This window comes from Lagenorhynchus albirostris, chromosome 2 (genome assembly GCF_949774975.1).
Source record: "Lagenorhynchus albirostris chromosome 2, mLagAlb1.1, whole genome shotgun sequence".
Taxonomy (NCBI): Eukaryota; Metazoa; Chordata; class Mammalia; order Artiodactyla; family Delphinidae; genus Lagenorhynchus; species Lagenorhynchus albirostris.
In genome coordinates, this window is record NC_083096.1 from 49,872,541 (window position 1) to 49,895,352 (window position 22,812).

General features: G+C 34.6%; 1 protein-coding gene across 1 annotated transcript in view; it reads right to left on the reverse strand.

The window, feature by feature from the left end:
- Nucleotides 1–22,812, reverse strand: part of CEP350 (centrosomal protein 350) — a 140,126-nt gene that overhangs the window by 51,087 nt on the left and 66,227 nt on the right. Inside the window, exons 24-28 of the mRNA XM_060132229.1 lie at nucleotides 22,421–22,605; nucleotides 21,850–21,937; nucleotides 14,358–14,504; nucleotides 12,590–12,747; nucleotides 4,456–4,655 (exon numbers count right to left, since the gene is read on the reverse strand). Of these exons, the coding sequence (XP_059988212.1) occupies nucleotides 4,456–4,655; nucleotides 12,590–12,747; nucleotides 14,358–14,504; nucleotides 21,850–21,937; nucleotides 22,421–22,605 (778 nt within the window). The remainder of the gene's footprint in view (nucleotides 1–4,455; nucleotides 4,656–12,589; nucleotides 12,748–14,357; nucleotides 14,505–21,849; nucleotides 21,938–22,420; nucleotides 22,606–22,812) is intronic.

The following is a 22,812-nucleotide window of genomic DNA, read 5'->3' on the forward strand; positions in this document are numbered from 1 at the left end:
AATGGGACAACCCACAACTCGAAAAACATTGCTGTAAGACAGCAGTCCTCAAACATTTTGGCCTCAGTGAACACTTTACACTCTGAAAAAGTACTGAAGACCCCCAAAAGCTTTAGTTTATATGGTTATAGATACAGTTATATCTATCAATATTTACAATAGAAATTAAAATGGAATAAAAATATTTATTAATTTATTTAAAAATAACAGTAAAAAACCTATGTTACAAATGACATTTTCTAAAATTCAAAATAGCTACATTTTTAAAAAAAGTTTAGTTGAAAGGAGAGAAACTATTTTACATTAAATTAAAAACTTTAATGGCTAGCTTAACAGAAGACAGATTCTCATATCTGTTTCTGTATGCAATCTGTGGCTGTATGTTGATTTGGCTGAAGTATATGCAGAAAATCTGGCCTCACACAAATGATACATAATTAGAAAAGGGAAGAGTATTTTAACAGTATTTACAGGTAATTGTGGATATCCTTTTTTAATGCCACACCAAAAGTGGACAATTGGTAGTTTCTTAAATGTTAAGCTGTAATGTGGAATCTGAAACCATATCTGTGAACTTTTCATAATCTGTTCCATTAAAATCCATTGGCCTGTCTTGCAATTTATTTATTTTTTTAACATCTTTATTGGAGTATAATTGCTTTACAATGGTGTGTTAGTTTCTGCTTTATAACAAAGTGATCAGAGATATATATATATATCTATATATATCTATATCTTCCCATATCTCCTCCCTCTTGTGTCTCCCTCCACCCCTATCTTGCACTTTAAATGGATCTTTTATCCATACTTGATTTTCTAATCATCACGGGTCATTTGGAAAATATTGATTCACTGAGTTAGGAAGATCTTTTCAAATATTGGCACATTTTATCACACAATATGAAAAGATGACTTTGATATCATTACTCATACCAGGAAAGTCTTTAAAGTATTGGAAAGCTGTCAAGCTCACAGTAGGGGAAACAGCATTTCTAAAAGCCTTAAATCTTCACTTGAAGGTTTACATTTTATTACCGACAATAAACACTATCAGTTGTTTTTCTTAAAGAGTCAGAGTTGCTTCATGTGTTTCTGAAACATTGTTTGCAAATACTCAAGTCTGAATAACCATATTTTGTTAGTCATTTAAGTAAAAATGGTACTACATGAAAAAATTGCTAGTTCAGCTTGCAAACCAAACAACTGTAGTAAGTGCTTTTCTTCAGGATAACCATCATGCTTTGGCAAACACAAGTGCTTTATGAATATTTCCTATTCGTCACATAGAATATTAAAAAGATATGTACCCAAAATTGAGATTCAATAAATTAATATTTAAATTATCTAAATATTTAAATTAAAATTACATAAAATGTAAGAATGGCATGTTTTTATGGTGAGTACAGGGTGGTGAAGAATTCAATGACTATTATATGATTTGGTGCCACTGCCTTGATTCATATTAAGGCATCAGCAATTTTACCCACCATTATTTTTATACTACCAGTGTAATGCTGACACAGTGAAAAAGGCAAACAATATGTCAGTATTATTCAGACCTTCTGAAAGGATCTCAGAGACCATGGACCATACTTTAAGAACCATTGCTCTAGGATTTATACTTGGCAATGGAATTGCTGAACTGTAGGACATGTGTACCTGGCTTTATTATTTTTATCATTTTATTGATTATTTTTAATGCCTCGCCTTTCAACCTGTTTTTCAAACTAGGTTTAACAATTAACACTCATACCAGCAGTTCTTTGTTCCACCTACATACCAACAGGTTTGATGGATTTTTTTTTTTTTTTTTTTGTGGTACGCGGGCCTCTCACTGTTGTGGTCTCTCCCGTTGCGCAGCACAGGCTCCGGATGCGCAGGCTCAGCGGCCATGGCTCACAGGCCCAGCCGCTCCACGGCATGTGGGATCTTCCCGGACCGGGGCACGAACCCGTGTCCCCTGCATCGGCAGGCGGACTCTCAACCACTGAGCCACCAGGGAAGCCCGATGGATTTTTTTAAATGGGGTGAATGATGGCTCCCCAAAAGATGTGTCCATGTCTCAACCCCCAAAACCTGTGAATATAATCTTATTTGGAAAAAAGGTCTGCGGATGTAATTAAGTTAAGGATCTCATGATGAGATCATCCTGGATTATCTGGGTAGGCCCTAAATTCAATGACAGGTTTCCTTGTGAGACAAAAGAGAAGGACAGACATGTAAGAGAAGACTGTGTGAGACTTAGTTAAGCAGACACGAGGAATGCCTACAGCATACCACCAGAAGCTGGAAGAAGGAAGGAAAGAACTGTCTTCTTGACCCTTCAGAGGGAGCACACAGTCCTGCCAAAGCCTTGATTTTGTACTTCTGGCCTCCAGAAGCGAGAGAATAAAAAAAAGTTTTAAGCCACCAAATTTGTGGTAATTTGTTATGGCAGCCCTAGGAAGTGAACACAGGCATGCAATGGTATGTCTTTATGGTTTTTATGCTCTGATTACTAATGAAGTTGAACACCTTTTCATATGTTTACTGACTGGAGTTTCTTATTTGTGAACCATTTGCTCTTTTGCCTGTTTTTTTTAATGTGGTTGTCATTTTATTATTGATTCATAGCAGTTGCTTACATATTCTTATACTATTCCTTTGTCACTCATATGTATTGCAAATATCTTATTTTGTTTTACTTTCTTTATATGTATTAATGAACAGAAATTCTTAATTTATTAAAGTGAAATTTATCAATCTTTCCCTTTATGATTTTTGTCTTGCATAACGTTAAAGAAATCTTTCCCTCCCCCTGATGTCATAAAGATATTCTCTTATATTGTCTCTAAAAGTTTTATAGTTTAAATTTCACATTTACACCTTTCTCCCTCCTTGAGATCGATCTTTTTATACTGTCATGTAGGGACCCAACTTTATTTTTACCTCGCACAAAATTTATTGGAGAGTCCCTCCTTTATTCACTAGTCTCCTAAGTTACCTGTGTCAGAAGTCAACTTTCCATATATGCACAGATCTTTTTTGAGCTATTTGTTTCATAATCTATTTGTCTCTGATAACAAATATCATATTGTCTTAATTATTATACTCTTAGAGGTGTTGAAACTGGTAAGTTCCTGCATTTTGTGGTTCTTCTTTAGGAATGTCTCTGCTTTTTGGTCCTTTGCTCTTTCATATAAATTTTATTTTATTTTTATTTTAATAAATTTACTTATTTATTTATTTTTGGCTGCATTGAGTCTTCGTTTCTGCGCACGGGCTTTCTCTAGTTGCAGTGAGTGGGTGCTACTCTTGGTTGCGGTGCGTGGGCTTCAGGAGTTGTGGCTCACGGGCTTAGCTGCTGCAGGCATGTGGGATCTTCCCGGACCAGGGCTCGAACCCGTGTTCCTTACACTGGCAGGCGGATTCTTAACCACTGTACCACCAGGGAAGCCCTCATATAAATTTTAAAATGAGCCTGTCAAACCCTACAAAGAAATCTTGCCAGGTTTCTGATTTAAATTGTCTTGAACCTACCAATAAGTTCAGAGAGAATTAACATCTTTATGACACTGAAGCTATCTGTGAATATGGTAAAGTTCTATTTATTTTGGTCTTCTCTAATAAAATTAGTCTCCTAATAAAAAATTTGGTCTCCTAATAAAATTATAAATTTTTCTCCGTAAAGATCTTCAATACTTATTGTTAAATTTATAAATGGCATCTTTTAATAATTAGATTTTTCTAACCAATTTCTGCTTATCTACAGACATGCAATTGAGTTTTGTTTATGGATTTTATATCCACAACCTTGCTAAACTCACTAATTCTAATAACTGACATGTAAATGCTGGATTTTCTATGTGCATAGCCTTCTCATCTGCTCTTCTCAATAAGATAATGAGTTTTGCTTCTTCCTTTCACTCCGTAAGTGAAAATAAGCATCTTTTTGTCTAATTTCCAAATTCAAAGGGAAAACTTTCTATGTTTTATTATTAAGTATGAAGTCTGCTGCAGGTTTGGTTTTTTGTTTTCATTAATAGATATCCTACACTGGGTAAAGAAAGTCCCCTTCTATTGCTAATTTGATGTGAGATTTATTTGTTTTATTCCAAAGGCTTTTTTGGATTTTATCAAGTGATTTTTCTGAATCCACTGAGATATCATGTAATTTTTCTCCTTTAATCTGTTTAAGTAATTCACCACATTATCAATTTTTAGTACGTGTTAAACCCCACGTGGTCCTAGAACAACCCATTTCCATTTCATAGAATTTACCCATTTCTTCTAAGTTTTCAAGTATATTAGCATAAAGGTATTCACAGTATTCTCTTATCTTTTCAATATCTGTAGCATTCTTAGTTGTATCACCTTCTTCACCCTTAATCATTCACCATTTTTTAAAATAATTAAGTAAATCTTTCAGTTACATTAGACTTTTAGTATGTAGTCTGAATAGTCAGTCTTTATTACCTTTCTGTTCTGCTCTCTGGTCCTCCAGTTCTTTCTTAGGAGTTTTAGGTTTTATCAATTCTTTGTCCCAGGCAGCCAAAGCTTGTTTTTCCATTTGACGAATTTCTGCTTCCTCTGCATCTAAACGTCTCTTCCACTCTAGTAGCTCCTCCGCGTGTTGGCGCCTTTGCATTAGTTTTTGCTCTCGCTTTGTCAGAAACCTACGGTTACACCATGAAAAACAGTGAGAGAACAAATCTATAGGCAGAAATCACTTTGAGAGCTTTATTACTCATTACGTTATCAAAAAGTTGTATAAAACAGGACATTCATAGTATTCCTCTGAAAAAAGTTTGAGATAATACGAGCTTTGGTAAGTGATAGTATTCAGCAAGTAAGAGAATTTATTTATTTTACTTGTAATTAATTATTTGGAAATTTAGCAAAGGAAAAACTGTGGGGTAATTTCAGGAAAAAAAATCTTCAGAATATTTGGCTAACCATGACTGATAGTACTTAATGTATTCATTCTTCATAGGTGATTCTTTTTCATAACAGAAGATACAAGGAATTTATTCTGAAGGCTAAGACCAGAAAACACACAAACTCAAAACAACGAAGACCAAAACAACAACCAAAAAAACAACCCCCAAAATCCCAAACAAGCAAGCAAACAAAAAACCTGTTCATGTCCCTTTTTGATTTTTATATTCAAATTCAGTCTGGTTTTGCTTCAGGTATAGTAAGTTTGGTTTTCACTACCTGGGAAATGCAATGTCAGGTGACAGTCTACTTGTTTTTCATGGAGAGAACACTGAGAACCACAGTCAGATGCCTTATGTATAAAACATGACTATTTATTTACTTGAGTAAAAGGATGCACCAAATGCCTCAAACTTCTCAATTTAACCCAATCTCTGGAATTAAACAGCCTAGTATATCTTAGCTCCAAAGGGTTAGGGGACATAACTGATTTAGGAAGTTATTTGAGTAGTTAAAAAGCTACTATTTGCTCTCCTCAAATGTAGACGCCACAGCTAAATGAAAGGTGGGCTGCTCATATTGTAAGTGTTAGATCTGTAGTGGTAGCTAATCAACAAAAATACATTCACATATCCAACAAACACTTAATAAAAAGCACAAGAACTATCACTCCACTTCTTAAACAATCAGCATGTCAAATTAATGTGGAAACAAAAAGGTAAAATCTATGGGACATTTGACAAGAGGCCCCTAGGCTGTTAGAAAAAAAAAGAAAGAAAAAAAAGCAATAAAAACAAACAAAAAGAGCATGCTCTATCAAAGAGTGCACTGAAAAAGGTGCAAAGTTACCTGACCAACTGGTTGTAGATATACAGCTGGAATTTGGGATGAAGGTTGGGAAAACAGACACTGAGAGAGGCCCAGTGATGAGACGTAAAGACAGAGAAGAAGTAGTGAACAGGAGAGCAGTGTCTACAAAATAAGGAGGAAGATTTTAAAACCAAGAGATCAAGAGGCAGAAAGAATGAAAAAGGGAAAGCATAAGAGCTGAGTGCAGAACTTTTTAATATGCTTCCTCAATAACATTATAAGCTACTCAGTTAAAGCAAGTGTTATACTTTGTGTGACATATAAAACATATACTTTTATAGATCTTACCAAAGATTTCTGAATATACGTGCCTTTCTTCTCAGCTCCTGCTTAACCATCACGTATACTTTCAGGTAAATTTATTTGTTTGTGAGTAAAGTAATGAGAAGTAGAGTGTGAAGCTAGGTAAGTTTTCTCATAAGCTTTAACACAGAGTACAACAATTATGGGCATGAACCTAGCATATCAGCAATTGTATATACATATGTAATTCTCAACGAGTAGTTTTTATATCTGTACCTTGTCATGTATTTTAAGCTTGAATTTAAATTTAAAAAGCAGTACATTTGCCTTATTTAACCTTACCATTATAATCTAAGCTTGAATATAGTTATATAGTTTAAAAAGTCAATTTATAGTAAAAATACCTTGTTCACATCTACAACATAAAACTTACTGTCAACAGGACCTACTGGAGGTATCTTGCTTTATATTTAACAAAGGCCCACTTAAATAATAATACTGAAATACAATACCCATTCTATAAAAAACCAGGATGCATAATTAAGAATAAACTAAGCTAGTTCCAATAAACACTACCAGTAGTAAAAAAAAAAAAAAATCATGCTGTGGACAATTCAATCAATAAGGTTAAAAGTAAGAAGAAATTCCATATGTTAAACTTATAAAAGTAGGAAAAAACCAATTGTTTCTCTCTTTTTTTAATAGTAAATAGACCATTGTATATATGAAAGGATAAATAAGTCTAATAAAAGGTTTGGAAAGGTTAATTCTCTTTGACAGAGCATGCTCCTGTTCACATGCACACAACAATAACCTGTAGATCAAGGCAACATTTATTGCCTTGGAAGGGCAAGGAATAATACCAGTAAGTCAAAGAAGTGAGAAAATCTAGGTATGAATCCAGTCATTCATTTGAATTTTAAAAAAGTATGTAGAATCTTGACTACATGTATATCTTTAGATAACAGATGATTTCAGCGTCTGTTTCTCCACATACAACTTAATATTTCACCTTCCCTCTGTTCAGTTACATACTCGCTCTATCTCTTTCTTTCCCTCTCTCCCTCCCTCCCTCTCTCTATCATATCTGGATTGCCTTGATTTTCTGCACTGAAGTTTTTGTGCAATTTTGCTAAGTTTCAATAAGACACTTCAATCTTCCTTGCCATTCTTTATGAATGTATAATAAACTTATTTTGATGCCAATTATGCAAAAACAAATGTACTTGGAAAAGGTCCAAAAAAATCTATTCATAACATTCAAATATCACCCACCCTCTCAAGTATATAACTGCTAAATGCATGCATGACCTAGTACAAAAAGTAGAACATTGGAAGATGTGAAATAAACTGTAAAAAAAATACATATTAAATTTTTTTGTCCAACCCAATATAGAGGATAATAATTTTCTCTATTAGAACAAATACTAATTATTTACTTTCCATTTACAAAGATTAAGCATATTCAAAAGCTCTAGGTTAGAAATGAACAACAAAAGAAATGGCTAAAAAAAAAAAAAAAAAAGAAAATGGTTTAAGAGATAGTGTAAGAAAAGTTTAACAAAGTTGGAACTTCATCCCAGAAACACACGTTCCTTATTTAATATACATACATTCTAGAATTCAAGTGTCTCTTAAAAGTTGTATAAAATTGAGATAAAAGAAGCAGTAGCACTTCACACTAGAGTTAACAATCCTTCAAGATGCTGCACAAGTAAGAAATAAACAAAATTTGTGAATGATGGAAACATAAATGACTATTAATAGAAAATGTTACTAATACACTTTATGGCTATTATCAAGGCATTCCCCAACAAGGCCTCTGACAGTTACAGAACACTGGACTAGGATGAGACATATGATAGATTTAATCTAGTATGGAAATAATTATGTTCCTATAATGTTTAAGCTTTAGAAATTCAAAAGGAAGTAATACACTTTTAAAGTCAAAATTTTACACTCTAAACTTCAGCTATGCAGCTATTCAACCGTAGTAATCAGGCACTGAGCACCTTGCCAGTTTCAACAAATACTATTTTGAAGGGTCAATTTCTACTGAGATACCTTTAAGTCATCAATGCAGTTATTTAAAAAAACTACAAGGTTGGAAGCAGATGTGCTAACTCAGTTTTCACTTTAGCTGGCTGAAGTCCAGAGAGTAGGGTTCTAGTTCTTCTAGCTCTGCCATTATGCTACCTGACCTGGGACAAGGCACTTAATCTCTGCAGGCCTCAATTTCTTCCTGTAGAACCAAGGGACTATACTAGATGACCTCCCTAAGGACTGACTAGTTCCAACATTTTATGATTCCTTCTTCATTTAAGTACTTCCTCACACTTTTTAAGCAAAATTATGATCTAAATTTTAAATAGAACTTCCAGTTCTAAAATCATTTGATTATGAAAGATGTTAAACAAAATAAAAACTTAATATCTTAAATTATTTTAAAATTCTTTCTGGATCTAAACAATTCTTTAACTCTATACTGTCACAAGTAAAAATGAAAACTAGTGCTTTTAATTATAAAATGGATCAATTCTTTTAAGTACTTAAGCATTTTAAATGATATTCAAAAAGGAAGATAAATGAGCATATGGATAGTACTGACCTAAAAGAAAATACAGTCTATTTTTCCTACAGCAAAATCTATTAAATTGTTTAATAATCTGCATATACTTAAATTAAATAATACAGGTACATCATCCCTAATCTAGGAAGAAAAAAAAAAAAGCACACTATCAGACTATCAGGATTTATTCATCCACTACACTTAGTCTAGAACCTTCTCTAAGAAAACTATATTTCTAATTTAAGGCAATGATACATTGCCTTAAAAAATACATTGTTTAAAATTTTAATAAAAATGTCTTCTTTAATGGAATAGCAAAAGCCTTCACTTGCAAATGCAAAGTATTTAACTCTGAACACTCATCAAGAAAATTTCCTTGATATATATACTCTTTTCAGTAAAAATTTCTTCCTCTTCTGAGCTTCCTTAGCAATAGATTTTTATATACTTCACTAAAGGAACCTGATATTTCTTCTTTTTTCCACCTATACTATAAGCTTTTCAAGGGCAGGGTTTATGTTTGATTCATCTTCTTATCCCTCAGAACCTACTATATTCACACATTTCCCAAAAAATAATTGCTGAGGGAATAAGTATATAATTAATAAATAATACAGAAGAACAAGCTGCTATTAACAAATGAAAGAAAAAAACGCACTGTATCCTATTTTAACACTTAAAGAAGAAGATAAACACCATTCCTTCAGTGTTTCATTTGCTCAGTAAATAATTTTCCTAAAACAGAATTGGCAAATTAACAGGAAGAGTCAACTGTATGTTTTTTTCCCCTGAACATCTGTTTCACAGCTTTATACTGTAAATAATGCCCCTCACAGTAGTAAACAAAACTCAGATTTCATTTACCAATAATTATCAAAAAACTGAGGGCTAGTCAGTCTGTGGCTTTTGCAAACATATTTTCATTATTACTAACCTCTTTCATAGTTTAAATTTCTTTTGCTCTTAACTATAGAAATGGAAATTATTTCTAAAATGTCAACTCAGTACACAGGTCAAGAAAAGCCATAGAGGGGCTTCCCTGGTGGTGCAGTGGTTAAGAATCTGCTTGCCAATGCAGGGGACACGGGTTCGAGCACTGGTCCGGGAAGATCCCACAAGCCGCGGAGCAACTAAGCCCGTGTGCCACAACTTCTGAGCCTGCGCTCTAGAGCCCGCGAGACACAACTACTGAAGCCCACACACCTAGAGCCTGTCCGCCGCAACAAGAGAAGCCTCTGCAACAAGAAGTCCGTGCACTGCAACGAAGAGTAGCCCCCGCTGGTCGCAACTAGAGAAAGCCCGCGCACAGCAACAAAGACCCAACTCAGCCAAAAATAAATAAATAAATAAATTTATTTATTTAAAAAAAAAGAAAAGCCATAGATTAGAAATACAAACTTTAACAAAGGCATTGTTGTCTCAGTGAAACATTAAAGAAGGAAATCTTTCACTGGAGCCAAGAATAGTTTGACCACTTCAGAAAAATATTTATCATAGAATCAAAGTTCAGAGAGTTAACAATAAACAGTAATATATATGAAAAAGTTCCTCCCAAAGTTAGCTAAACTTATTGAGAAGGGTGACTATTTTCTGACAAGTGTTTTATATTAGTAAAATAGTAACCTCTTAGAAGATGGCCTTTTCTAATTTACAAAACAAATAATAGTGCCTAGTAGCAAAGGCTCAAATAATTTTATTAGTTATCTACTGTAGCAAATGACTACAAAATTAACTCACTCTATTGAGCTGACATTCCAACATTGTTGAAAGAGAAGTAACTCTGAAGCTTTGGTAACCTGAATGGTATTCAAAAATTAGTTTTCACATTACAGTGGATCCCTGAACAGTGAGTGGGTTTGAAATGCATAGGTCCACTTACATGTGAATATTTTTCAGTAGCAAATACTGCAGTACTGCATGATCTGTGGTTGGCCGAATCCGCAGATATAGAACTACAGATACAGAAGAACCACATACATAGAGGAACCACGATTATGGAGGGCCGACTACCCAAGTTTTAGGCAGATTTTCATCTATGCGGAAGGGCAGCATTGCTAACACAACCCCCACGCTGCTCAAGGACCAACTGCGCTTTGTTCTAGAGATCAAAAAAAATTAACAGTGATCTCCGTTTTTAATGCACTGCTAATTTTGGAAAATACTCCACTTCATCCTCAAATTTCAGCATCATCTTCCAAACATTAAAACTAATTTCTCTGCAACTACTGTCCTTACCCCAGCCCTACCACAAACACAACTGCATTGCTTCAAACAACAAATCAATAAGTCACTGAATGCTTCAAGGCCTTTTCTCAAAAGTTTACTGCAGTAGTTGACAAAGGAAGGTAGAGCAATGATAAAAAAAATTCTAGGTCTTTAGTATTTTGGGCTCTGAGAAAATAAATAACAAAACTTAGAACAAAGTCAATAAATTCAACCTTTAACTTGTTATTTAGGGTTTTTAAAGTTTTAACCAAATCTCAAATAAACACCATATAAACTGACTAATCTCACAAACAGAATAGGATTAGCAGTTCCTTCCATGGATGTGATTAAAATTATTGGAATATTATTCATAGAGACCAGCAATGAAGATTTTACTGGTATAGACAAGCAAGGAATCGATGAAGAAATTTCCCTTGAAGCTGTCCTTCCTCCAACATTTATGATCCAAAGGCATTTAGAGGCAGATATAAAATGCCAAATCAGTTATAAAAATTTATGAGATAGATTATTCTGAATTCAAAGATCCCTGGAGCAATCCAGTATGTCTCACACTGGCTACTGGAAATTTTTATCAGGAAGTAAAAAAGAATTCCTATTTGAATAGTCTTAATTGGTCTATCCCATGGAAATCATACAAAAGGTACACTTACACATTTGTAACTATTCAGTTTTCACCCCCTTATATTTTTTATTTTAAAAATTTCTATTTATTATTTAAACTTATCTTCATAATCAATTTAGGTATTTTTAAGTTATCAAAGGCCAATTTTAAGTTACTGAAGTGCAATTTCAATTAAGCAATGAAGTGCCAGTGTACAACACTGTACCTATAGAAAGCAAGGTTTGACTTACAACTGCTTGACTGTTCAGAAAATAACTAAATCATAGGTTGATGTCACATATAAACATAGAGTATTATTAAATTTGGTGATGGGCAGTATACTGCCAAAGGATATCAAGATACAACTTAAGTTTAATCTGTGGTTCAAATTGCTAACTTAAAATAAAAGAGCAGTCAACAAAAATTTTAATGGACCTCTCTTCTATACTTAAAAAAGGTAGAAAATAGTCCACAAGCAGCTACTTTATAAGCATATTTAATCAAATGTACACGCAAAGGAGTTAACTCTCATGTAAATGTCACTTGGTACGGTCAAAGCTGACACATAATTGAGCTATATCTAAGTAAGAGTAGCTTTCTTTAAAAGAGTCTTCAAAAAATAACGCTTAGAAATGTTTTAGAAGAATGGTAGACTGCCAAATCATTCAACATCCCAGGAGAATTTCAGACTTTCTGGTTTTAATCGAGCAATTCAGACCCACTCACAAGTTTAAAATTTCACTCTTCTACTTGAGTAAGCCTCACAGTTGTCAGAGTCACAGGATGAGATCTCAAGATATACCATTAAATTGCTCCCTCAAGGCAGTGGATATGTCCTCAGATTTCAGAAAAGGTAAAAATTTCACACTTACTCATAACTTTTAATAAAAGAAAGGAGAAAACGCTGTCATGGGTATATGTGCAAATACTACTTTGGTTTTTAAAATAAGAAACCTGTCTCTATTTAAGATCAAGAAAATTTGTTTTATAAATAAGGTCTACAATTAACTGACTCCTAGGATGACTTAATAACTCTGCTAAAATGCAACTGAATCCATAAAATTTTATGTTGTATCAATCTAATCTAATGAAATACATTAAAAATATTATTTGTTGCTACTACTTTCAGTGTAAATAGGAGATATATTTTTTAAATGAATTACTTTTCATCCATGCGGCTTCTCATTTTCTTCAGTTTCTGCATAATGCTGCTAGTTTCACTGCTGGAGATTGAAATGGGGGAAGGACTGCGGGTCTCCAAGTCAGTTGGAGCAGGACTGGTTGCCTTATTATCCTTTGTATCATCATCACTATGAGAGTCCTGCAAACAATAGGGGGTAGTAAAGTATTATAATTATACTGGAATTTAAGATCTCAAACTGATTTAAACACTGTCATTTCAAAATTAATTTATCTTCAAAACAGTATTTGTAAAATAGCTGAAATTAAGGTATTACTTAAAGGACAAAATTATATCACACAAGTAAAATGTATATACATGTACTTATATAGTCCCTAGATTTGTTGCTTAGGAGCAACAAAACCTGAATAGCAGTGAGCATGCTTAGCACCAGATCTTGATTTCTAAATAACTAGCCTCCTTGGAGAAACAGCTGATTCCAAGGCAGAGGCAGGGAAAGTAAAAGATGACCCTGAAACATCTTGTTCCAGAAAACATGAAAGTGCTCAAAGACTGATGGGTACATGTCAAAAGGACACAGAAACCTGCTTGAAGAGGCTCCTAATGGCCCAATTTGAGAAAAAGTGAGCATCAAAACAAATGATGATAGTAACAGATTATAATGCTAAGTAAAACACGAATCCGTGAGTTCATACTGATATAAATAAAAGAATAAATTTAACTTTGATGAAGAACAGCAATGTATGTAGCTTCAAAATACCTTCATGCAATGCACTTATTAATTACAAAGAGAAAGAGAGTAACTATACAGTGAAGTATGGTAGATGCCACCTTAATCAAGTGTTCGAGTTAACATCATCAGTAATGAGATAAATCAAAATCAGGTGCCACCTGATTGAATGCAGAGAACAACACAGCATCACTTCCGTGATATTCCTGCCAAAGATGCACAACCTGAATCTAATTATGAGGAAAGATCAGACAAACCCAACTTGAGGACCATTCTACAAAATATCTGGCATGTAATCTTCCAAAGTGTGAAGGTCATGAGAGTCAAGAACTTTTCCAGACTAAAGAGATTAAAGAGATAATGAAAACTAATCTGTCAATATTAATTTGTTGGCAACGTAACTCTCGACTGAGAAAATCAAAGCCCTTTGCACTGTGTTTGAAATTTTCTATAGATCTGAGACTGTTTCAAAATTTAAAGTGTATTTTAAAAATCAAAGCAGTGAATATTAAGAGATTTATTTAACTGTATTGCTATATAGGCTGAGTTTTCCAACACTATATTGACACTTTACAGTATTTCAGAATAGGTCCAAATTTTGTTTTTGTCTGAATATTTCCTTTGAACCTTGTATCATTATATTAGGCATTAGAGAGCTGACAAAAGTATTATGTAAAGAGCAAAAATAATTCCTCCCATTAATTCTGAGGAATATATTTGGATTGAATATATTCCCATTAATTCTGAGGAATATATATTGATATTGATATTTGGATTGATAAGCAAAAACAAGGCTCTCTGTCCCAACTGAATTTATAAATGGAAAACATTTTTAAACTAATATATGACCTACATGTCCCTTTCAAAACTTGAATATCCCATAGAGTAAAAAAAAGACTCACTTTACATAAAGGCACATACATAGAACTTTATCCTGGTGCATTACTGTATCACAGTGCTAGAATGAACACACCCACCACATTAGAAGATGAGGTAGAGTTAGTTATTAGCAAGCAACATGAGGCAGAAAACAAATTAATAATAATTTCATGTAATTTACCAATTTATTCTCCCCTGCAGACTTCAACTTCTCCTGAAGTTTTATGGTGGTCTGTCGGATCCTTTCTATCTCCTCCTGCTGTTTAAGAATCAGCTGTCTTTCCTTCCGAGCTGCCTTATTGGCTTCCTGAAGACGTTTAATTTCTGCCTAAAGTTTAAAGAGTTAGGCGAGGGATTGAAATTTGGAGGAGACAAGTCCAAAATAATATTTTAAAAAGAAAATCCAATCATCACATATATCAAAAATAAATACATACAGCATTTCAAGATAAAAATAATACTGAAAAATTTTTAAGCAGTGGAGGAAGAAAAAAGTCACATAACTCCATCACTCTAAAATAATTTAACATGATTCCTTAATTCAATTATAATTACAACAGACTGATAATTTCATACCCCTTTTTAAAACTTAACATACCCCTTTATATTTTTCCATAGTGCCATTTAGTCTTTACATTTATTTGTTTAATAACTGAATATCAAGTAAACTAATTAATGTAATCATTATTCTATTGCTAAACTCCATTCCGAATAGTGCTTTAATGCCTATAAATTGTTTCATACTATGGATTAGTTCTTTAGGAGAGATTCCAAAAAGTAGTACAAACAAGTCAAAGAGAATGAATGATTTTATGGCCCTTAGAATAGTTTCTAAAATTGCTTTAAGAAAAGAATTTTCTCCACATAAAATGCCACCAGAAACATTTAAGACTACATTGCACCAAACTCTCTCCACACAGAATATTACTGTTTTCTTTTGCTAATAGTGGGCAAAAAATGATACACTTCACTGTTAATAATAAAATTTAACAGACTGTCGATTTTTTTCATAAATTTGTTGTAATCTGTTTTCTTGTCAATAAAGTAAGCATAATAAAGATATTAATAACTTGTTACAATTTATTTAAATTTTAAAAAGAGATCTTTTAAACTATCTGAAAATGCAGAAAAGTGCACAATAAACATCTAATTCCAAAATCCCAAATTAACAGTTGTTAATACTGTCATATTTTCTCTTAGTCTTTAATTTCATAAAGAAATAAAAGATTACAGATAACACCAGTCTACAATTCCCTGCTCCAACTCCCTAGAGGTAACCACTATCATGGTATATATCCTTCCATGGTATACATCCTTTTAAAATTCTTCTACAAATATTTGTACTTACCTGCAAAAAAATATATACTGTTTGGTTTGTATGTTTTAAAATATTTTATAAGTTATATCATACATATATTTTTTCAATCTTGCTTTATTTACTAAACATTGCTTTTATATGTCTCCATGTTGATTTGTCCCTAAATGCTGCATAAATTTACACTGGAGGTATACAGATTTCATGTATCTATTACCTCTATGGTTAGATAAGGTTGTTGTCTACTATTACAAACAATACTATAATCAACAGCCTTATACTTTTTGTCTACTTGGGCACGTGTATGAATTCCTCTCAAGCACCAGTTCTCGAAGTATGGTCCAAAGACCCTGAAGCTTCTTCTTCTGGAGACTCTCAGGGTCAAACTATCTTCATAATACTAAGACAAGACATTATTTGCCTTTTCACTCTCATTCTCTCATGAGTGTACAATGGCATTTATTCACATTTTGAAGAAAATAACTATAATTTTCAAAACAAACAAAATTAGTGAAAATAGTATGTAGATGTTTGCACATCTCTTTACTGTCTGGCTTGGTTTTTTTTTGTTTTTGGTTTGGGTTTTTTTTTTTTTAATTGAAGCACAGTTGATTTATAATACTGTGTTAGTCTCAGGTGTACAGCAAAGTGATTCAGTTATACACTAATTTTTTTTTCAGCTTATTTTCCATTACAGGTTATTACAAGATATTGAATATAGTTCCCTATGCTATACAGTAAATCTTTGTTGCTTATCTATTTTATGTATAGTAGTTTGTATCTGTCAATCCCATACTACTAATTTATCCCTCCCCATCTCCGTGGCTTGATTTTTTTAAATACCATGCATTGCTCATTTGGAAAATGTTTAGTTCACTCAGTTATGCAGATCTTCCAAATGTTCACATATTTCATTATGCAATCCCCCCAAATCACATTTATTAATATCACTGTGATCTCGAAAAAACTTCTTTAGTATTAGGTGGTAGACAGAAATTTTTCAAAATTCTGACATTTGCTTGAAAGTTTGAACCTTATCACTGGCAACAAACACTGTCAGTTGCCTTCTTTGAAGTGACAAGCACACTTTGTTCATTTCTGAGAAAATGACTGTCAAATACCCTAGTCTGAACAAACATAGTTTGTCTCTGAATAACTCTTTCAAGTAAAAATGGTATTCCATGAAAAATATCTGGCTAGCTCAGCTTGCAATTCAAACTACACAAATGCTTTCCCATGAGTTAATCACCTTCCTCTGGTATCTAGGAAAAGTGCTTAATTGTGGGCTTCCCATTCCTGTCATGGAGAATATGAAAACAACAAGTACTCAGAGGTCAACACAATAAAATTAATAATTTTTACTACTTAATCAGGACATTCTTTAGTAGAACTAGATTTTTTTTGCTGCAAGTATGTGGCAGTGGAAGATATAATGACCACTAGCAGTTTCGTGCCCCTGCCCTGATCTGTGCTAAGGCACCAGCAGTTTTACCACCATTGTTTTTGCACCATTTAGTGCAAATGTCAACACAAAAAGGGGCAAATTCACATCTCACTATCCTTATGAAAATAGTTTTGATCTCCCTGACCCATGAAAGGGTCTCAGGAATCCCCAGAGCTCTACAGAACACCTTTTGAAAACTGCTACTAGCTTAGGCCTGAGTTTCTAAACCAATTAATGTATAATTTCACCCAATCCAAGCTTAGAAGAAAGAAAAGATTTTTTTCAAGGGGTTCTAAGGGGAAAGTGTTTGCATCTCTCTTAAGAATAAGCCATAAGGTTGTACAAGTAAACTGTTCACTTTAAAATGGTTAATGGTGGGATTTCCCTGGTGGTTCAGTGGGTAGGACTCCGTGCTCCCAATGCAGCGGGCCCGGATTCAATCCCTGGTCAGGGAACTAGATCCCACATGCATGCTACAACTAAGAGCCTGCATGCCGCAACTAAGACCCAACACAGCCTAAATAAATATTTTTAAAATAAATAAATAAATAAAATGGTTAATGGTATATTCATTTAAAAATGGTTATTTTATGTGAATTTCACCTCAAAAAAAAAAAGAATAAGGAAAATATGTTCCTGTTGGATACAGCTGTGCAAAGATATGTGGCCAAATTCCTCATAGCCATCTCACTACATGTCAAAATAATCCCTACTGATACAACTGCAGTAAGTATCTCAGTACCTACATCCTCACACTCTGGTGCTTTTACTCCTACAGGGCAACTTTCTAGGGGTAGCTGTGAGACAGGCCTGGGACCTGGGAACCTTTGCTACAATGCTGCAAAGCTTGCACCTGGACACCTCTCCTTAAGCTACAAATACAAAGAAACTATATGGGACCAAAAATAACTGCTTGCATGCTAGGGCAAATTCTGGACCCAAAAGATACAAAGAAACCAAAATAACCAACTGCCACTTTTGAAGAGCCTGGAGCAAAAGCAGGGTGCTGCACATGTCCCCTGCACACAGCACCACCTAAGGGGTGGGCAAACCACCTACGCCGCCCCTCCCGCCCGACCCCTGGACACACCCCTACCCTCACCCCACATAAGGAACCAACTCGCCGGCCCTCCGAAAGCAGCAAGCAAGCAAGGGAACCTATTGTTTGTTCTCACTCCCCCCTGCTACAGCAGGGGCCCCAATAAAGCCTTGCCTGAATTTCCTGTCTGGCCTCTGATCAATTTCTACTGATTAAGGAGGCCAAGAACCCTGGTCTGTAACAGCTAGTTGGATCAAAGAATACTTTTTGCACATTTACTTAAAAAGCATTCTGGCCTCCTATAAACATAGCATGCAGAAAAATTAGTCACTCGAACCCCCACCACTGGGATTGAACAGTTTGCCACATTTGTTTCAAATCTGTTTCAAAATTAATTCATTAGAGAGAAAACTAAACTCTACCCCAATCTCTTTTTCCATTTTCCTCTCCAGAAGTATATCATCCCTACATGTGCTGTGTACTTTTGATGCATGAGTGATTCCATGGAACATATATTACTAATTGGTGACTTTTAAAAATTTACAAGAATGGTATCATATTGTACATATTCTTTTGCATCTTGTTTTTCTGTAATAACTAATATTATAATTAAAAAAAAAACTTTTCACCTCACTGCATGGCATGAGGGATTCTTAGTTCCCCAACCAGGGATCAAACCTGTGCCCCCTGCAGTGGAAGCGTGGGGTCTTAACCACTGGACTGCCAGGATAGTCCCAATATTATGATCTTTGATAAGACCTACTGCTGTCCTGTTCAATACAGTAGTCAACAGCTACATGTAGCTATTTAAATTGAGATTAATTTTAAGTGAAATTAAAATTTCAGTTTCTTGGTTGCACTAGTCACATTTTAAGTACTCAAAAGCTACATGTGGGGACTTGCCTAGTGGTCCAGTGGGTAAGACTCCACGCTCCCAATGCAGGGGGCCGAGTTCCATCCCTCGTCAGGGAACGAGATCCCACATGCATGCCGCCGCTAAGAGTTCACAGGCCACAACTAAAAAGATCCCGCGTGCCACAACTAAGACCCAGCACAGCCAAAATAAATAAATAATTTTTTTTAAAAAAAGCTACATGTGGCTAGTAGCTACTGTATTGGATAGCAGAGATACAGAACATTACCATTATTAAACAGTTCTTATTTTAATGCATTCTTTTTTCCTGCAGTGTTATATTTTCTTGCAGAAATATGCCCTGGTTCAGCTATTCTCTTACTGAAGAAATAGTTTCCACTTTTCCCTATATACTGTAAAAGCTTCTCTAGGATATTTACCAACACATATAAATGCTGAGTCATAAATTGTGTCTTCAATTTACCTAGTTATAGTCAAACTGCTCTGAAAGTCGTTACACCAGTTAACACTCCCACCAGCTACAGAGAACTGCAGTGACAAAAACTGAAGACCCAAGACAGTTAAGTCTTAAACTTAAGTCTTAAGACTTCAGCCTTCAAACTCTGTCTTCACCTCAAAACATCCACCAATTCTAAAGCAGCATAGGCAAAAAGGCTAAGGAATTAAGCCAGAAACCTCTCAACAGCAGAGCAGAAATCCCCAACAGCCTCTTGTGCTGGTAAAAACGGTTAACCTGGTTTTCAACGGAAATCCCTTTGGGGTCACAACTGAGTGTTAGACTGAGGTTTACCAAGTCTGCAACCCAATGCCAACCCAGCTCAGCCCCTGAGTGGAATAAAGTGAACAGCTGACCACTCTAACTGCATAGAAGAGAAAAGGATAAATCCTCTCTAGGGGAAGATAACATCATCTGGAGCCTTTGCAGTTATTTATACACAGCGTCCAGCATTCAATAAAAAAAATTACTAGGCATCTTAAGAAAAAGGGTCATATGATAATAAAAAATATAAACAGACAATAGTAGCGGACACAAAGATGTCCAAATGATAGAGTTAGCAGATAAGGAAGTTAAAATAACTATGAATAATGTGTTCAAAAAGTAACAGAAAAAGGTCAAAAAACAGATGAAAAGGTAGAGAATTTCAACAAGAATTAAAATCTATAAAAAAGAACAAAACAGATATTATAGAACTAAAAAAGAAATCAAATTAAGAACTCACTGGATAGATTTAACAGTACACATCACGGTGCAGAAGCTATAACGAATTCAAAGACAGGTCAATAAAAACTTTCTAAACAGAAGCACAGTGGTTTTTTGTTGTAGTTGATGATGTTGTTGCCATGGTTGTTTTACTGTTTTAAAGAATGACATTAAAACAAAACAGGGGCTTCCCTGGTGGCGCAGTGGTTGAGAGTCCGCCTGCCGATGCAGGGGACGCGGGTTCGTGCCCCGGTCCGGGAAGATCCCACATGCCGTGGAGCAGCTGGGCCCGTGAGCCATGGCCGCTGAGCCTGTGCGTCCGGAGCCTGTGCTCCGCAATGGGAGAGGCCACAATGGTGAGAGGCCCACAAACCGCAAAAAAAACCCCAAAACAAAACAAAAACAAAACAAAACAAAAAACAAAACAGAGCAGAACAGAGACGTGGTATATTGTCCAAAGGTCTAACGTTTGTCTACTTGGAGCTTCTGAAGGAAAGGAATGAGAGAATAGGACAAAAGCAACACCTGAAGAGATAATTTTCAAAAACTGATGAAATACTACAAACAACAGATTCAAGAAGCTCTGCAACTCTAAATAGTATCAGTGCAAAAGAAACCACACCTAAGCAAATCATAGTAAATCTACTGAAAAATCAAAGACAAATTTTGTTTATTTTTCATTTTTACTTTTCGGCCATGCCACGCAGCTTGTGGGATCTTAGTTCCCCAACCAGGGATTGAACCCGGGCCCCGGCACTGAAAGCACCGAGTCCTAACCACTGGACTGCCAGGGAGTTCCTCTTAGGACAAAGTTTTAAAAAAAATATTAAGTAATATTCCAATATATAACTCAAATGATTAAGTTCACAGATCATCCAACACAGTAGCTAGTACCTGAAAACAGGTCAATAAAGGAAAAGAAAACTAGAATCTATTAAATACTTACCAGGCAACGTGAAACAGATTTTACATATGTTACCTCATTTAATCCTCACAACCACCATATGAAATAAAATCTCACTCCAACAGATAAGGAAACTAAGTCTCAGAGAGTTACTTAAACTTGACCATGAATACGCATTTGCAACAGACGAAGCTGGAATTCAAATAATAACAACTAACATTTATTGAGCACTTACCTTTGTGCCAAGGTTTGTTCTAAGTTATTATATGTATTAACTCATTTATTCCTCTTAACAACGCTACAAAGTATGTTATCATTATTATGCTTGGTTTATAAATAAGGAAACTGAGGAAAAGAGAAGTTAAGTAACTTTCTAAGATTATAAAACTAATAATTGGAAGGTTTGGGATTTTAATCTAGGCAGTCTGACTCTAGAGCCTGAATTCTTAACCACTACACCATGCTGCCTCTCCAGGATACAAATGCCACGTCTTTCTGAGTCCATTAAGCCAAAATATTTGTCAATTTGTAATTCATATGTCTTGAAAATCTGTTTGGGGAAACAGTAACTAAAAAATTAATCCAATTAGACTCACAAACATCTTAATTTTAAAAATACGCATATCAAAGCACAACTTTATTTTACATAGTAAATGAAGGCAGAAGGTCTTACTCTATATTGTATTCAGTTAGCAGTGAAACACAACCTTAATTTAGGAGAAATACAATAGGCCACTAAGCAACTCCTGTAATTATAGTAGTAGGTATCAACAGTGGTAAATATCAACTAAATCTCCTTTAATGTGATAGTAAGAAAAAGATCAGGCAAAATAATAGATTCCACAATCTAACTTGTCACCTTACGTTCTCTTAAAGGAGTGTTTTTCCTAACATACCTTTTCTTGCTGCAACCTTAAGAGCAAACCACGTTGTTTCTTTCGGAGTGGGGGCATTTTATCATCTTCTCCTTTATCTCGTAGATGTCTGCAATTATTCCCATTGAGACAAAGATTAGATTAAATTTCTATTCTAATGTCAAGAATTCTCAACCACTAACAAATCTCTAACCCATTTAGCATTTTCAAATGTGGAAAACATTTGCTGCATGCAGCAACTCCTAACCCAACAAATATTTTATTGGATATATGATACATGCAAACCCTAGACTATGTCCTTTAAAGATAAAATAGCTTTGAGAAATTTATAACATAGTAAAGGAATTAAGTATAAAATAACAATATAAGAGTCAGTTAAGTGATAAAAGAGAAATGCAAAGAAAATGTTATATGTTTAGGATGTCTTGAAAGCAACATGATTCAAGGATGACTGCTGTATTTCTAGCTTGAGAAACTGGGTTGATCAAATTAAATTAGATGAGGAAACAAAAACATCTCTAAAAACAAGGCATTTCCTTTTCATGAAAGGAGAAATCGAACAGTCAAAACTATGTTCACTGAAAGAGCTTACTTTTTCTGATGCTCTAGCCAGGCTAATTCAGCTTTAGTTTTCTCCTTCAAGGCCTTTTCACGGAGACGCAGGAGTGAAGACTGGTGAGCTGCTCTCATTTCCTCTTCTTTCATATACTGTCTAACCATCTCCATAGTAAATTTAGAAAAGCTGTCTTGTCCTCCTGAGAATGGCATGCTCAGCTCCTGAGTTAGAGAGTTTATGTCGTGTTTATCACCATCTAAACCTTCTGGAACTTAATTAACTTCATTAAAAGAGGTATGCACTTATAAAAATAAATTATGTATATAAAAAGGCTGCCAACCACGTAAAAGAACATTCTTCAAAAAAAAAAGGCATGTGAAAGCCAGTAACATTCATCTGCTAATTTATTCACCCAATAAAATTTTAAC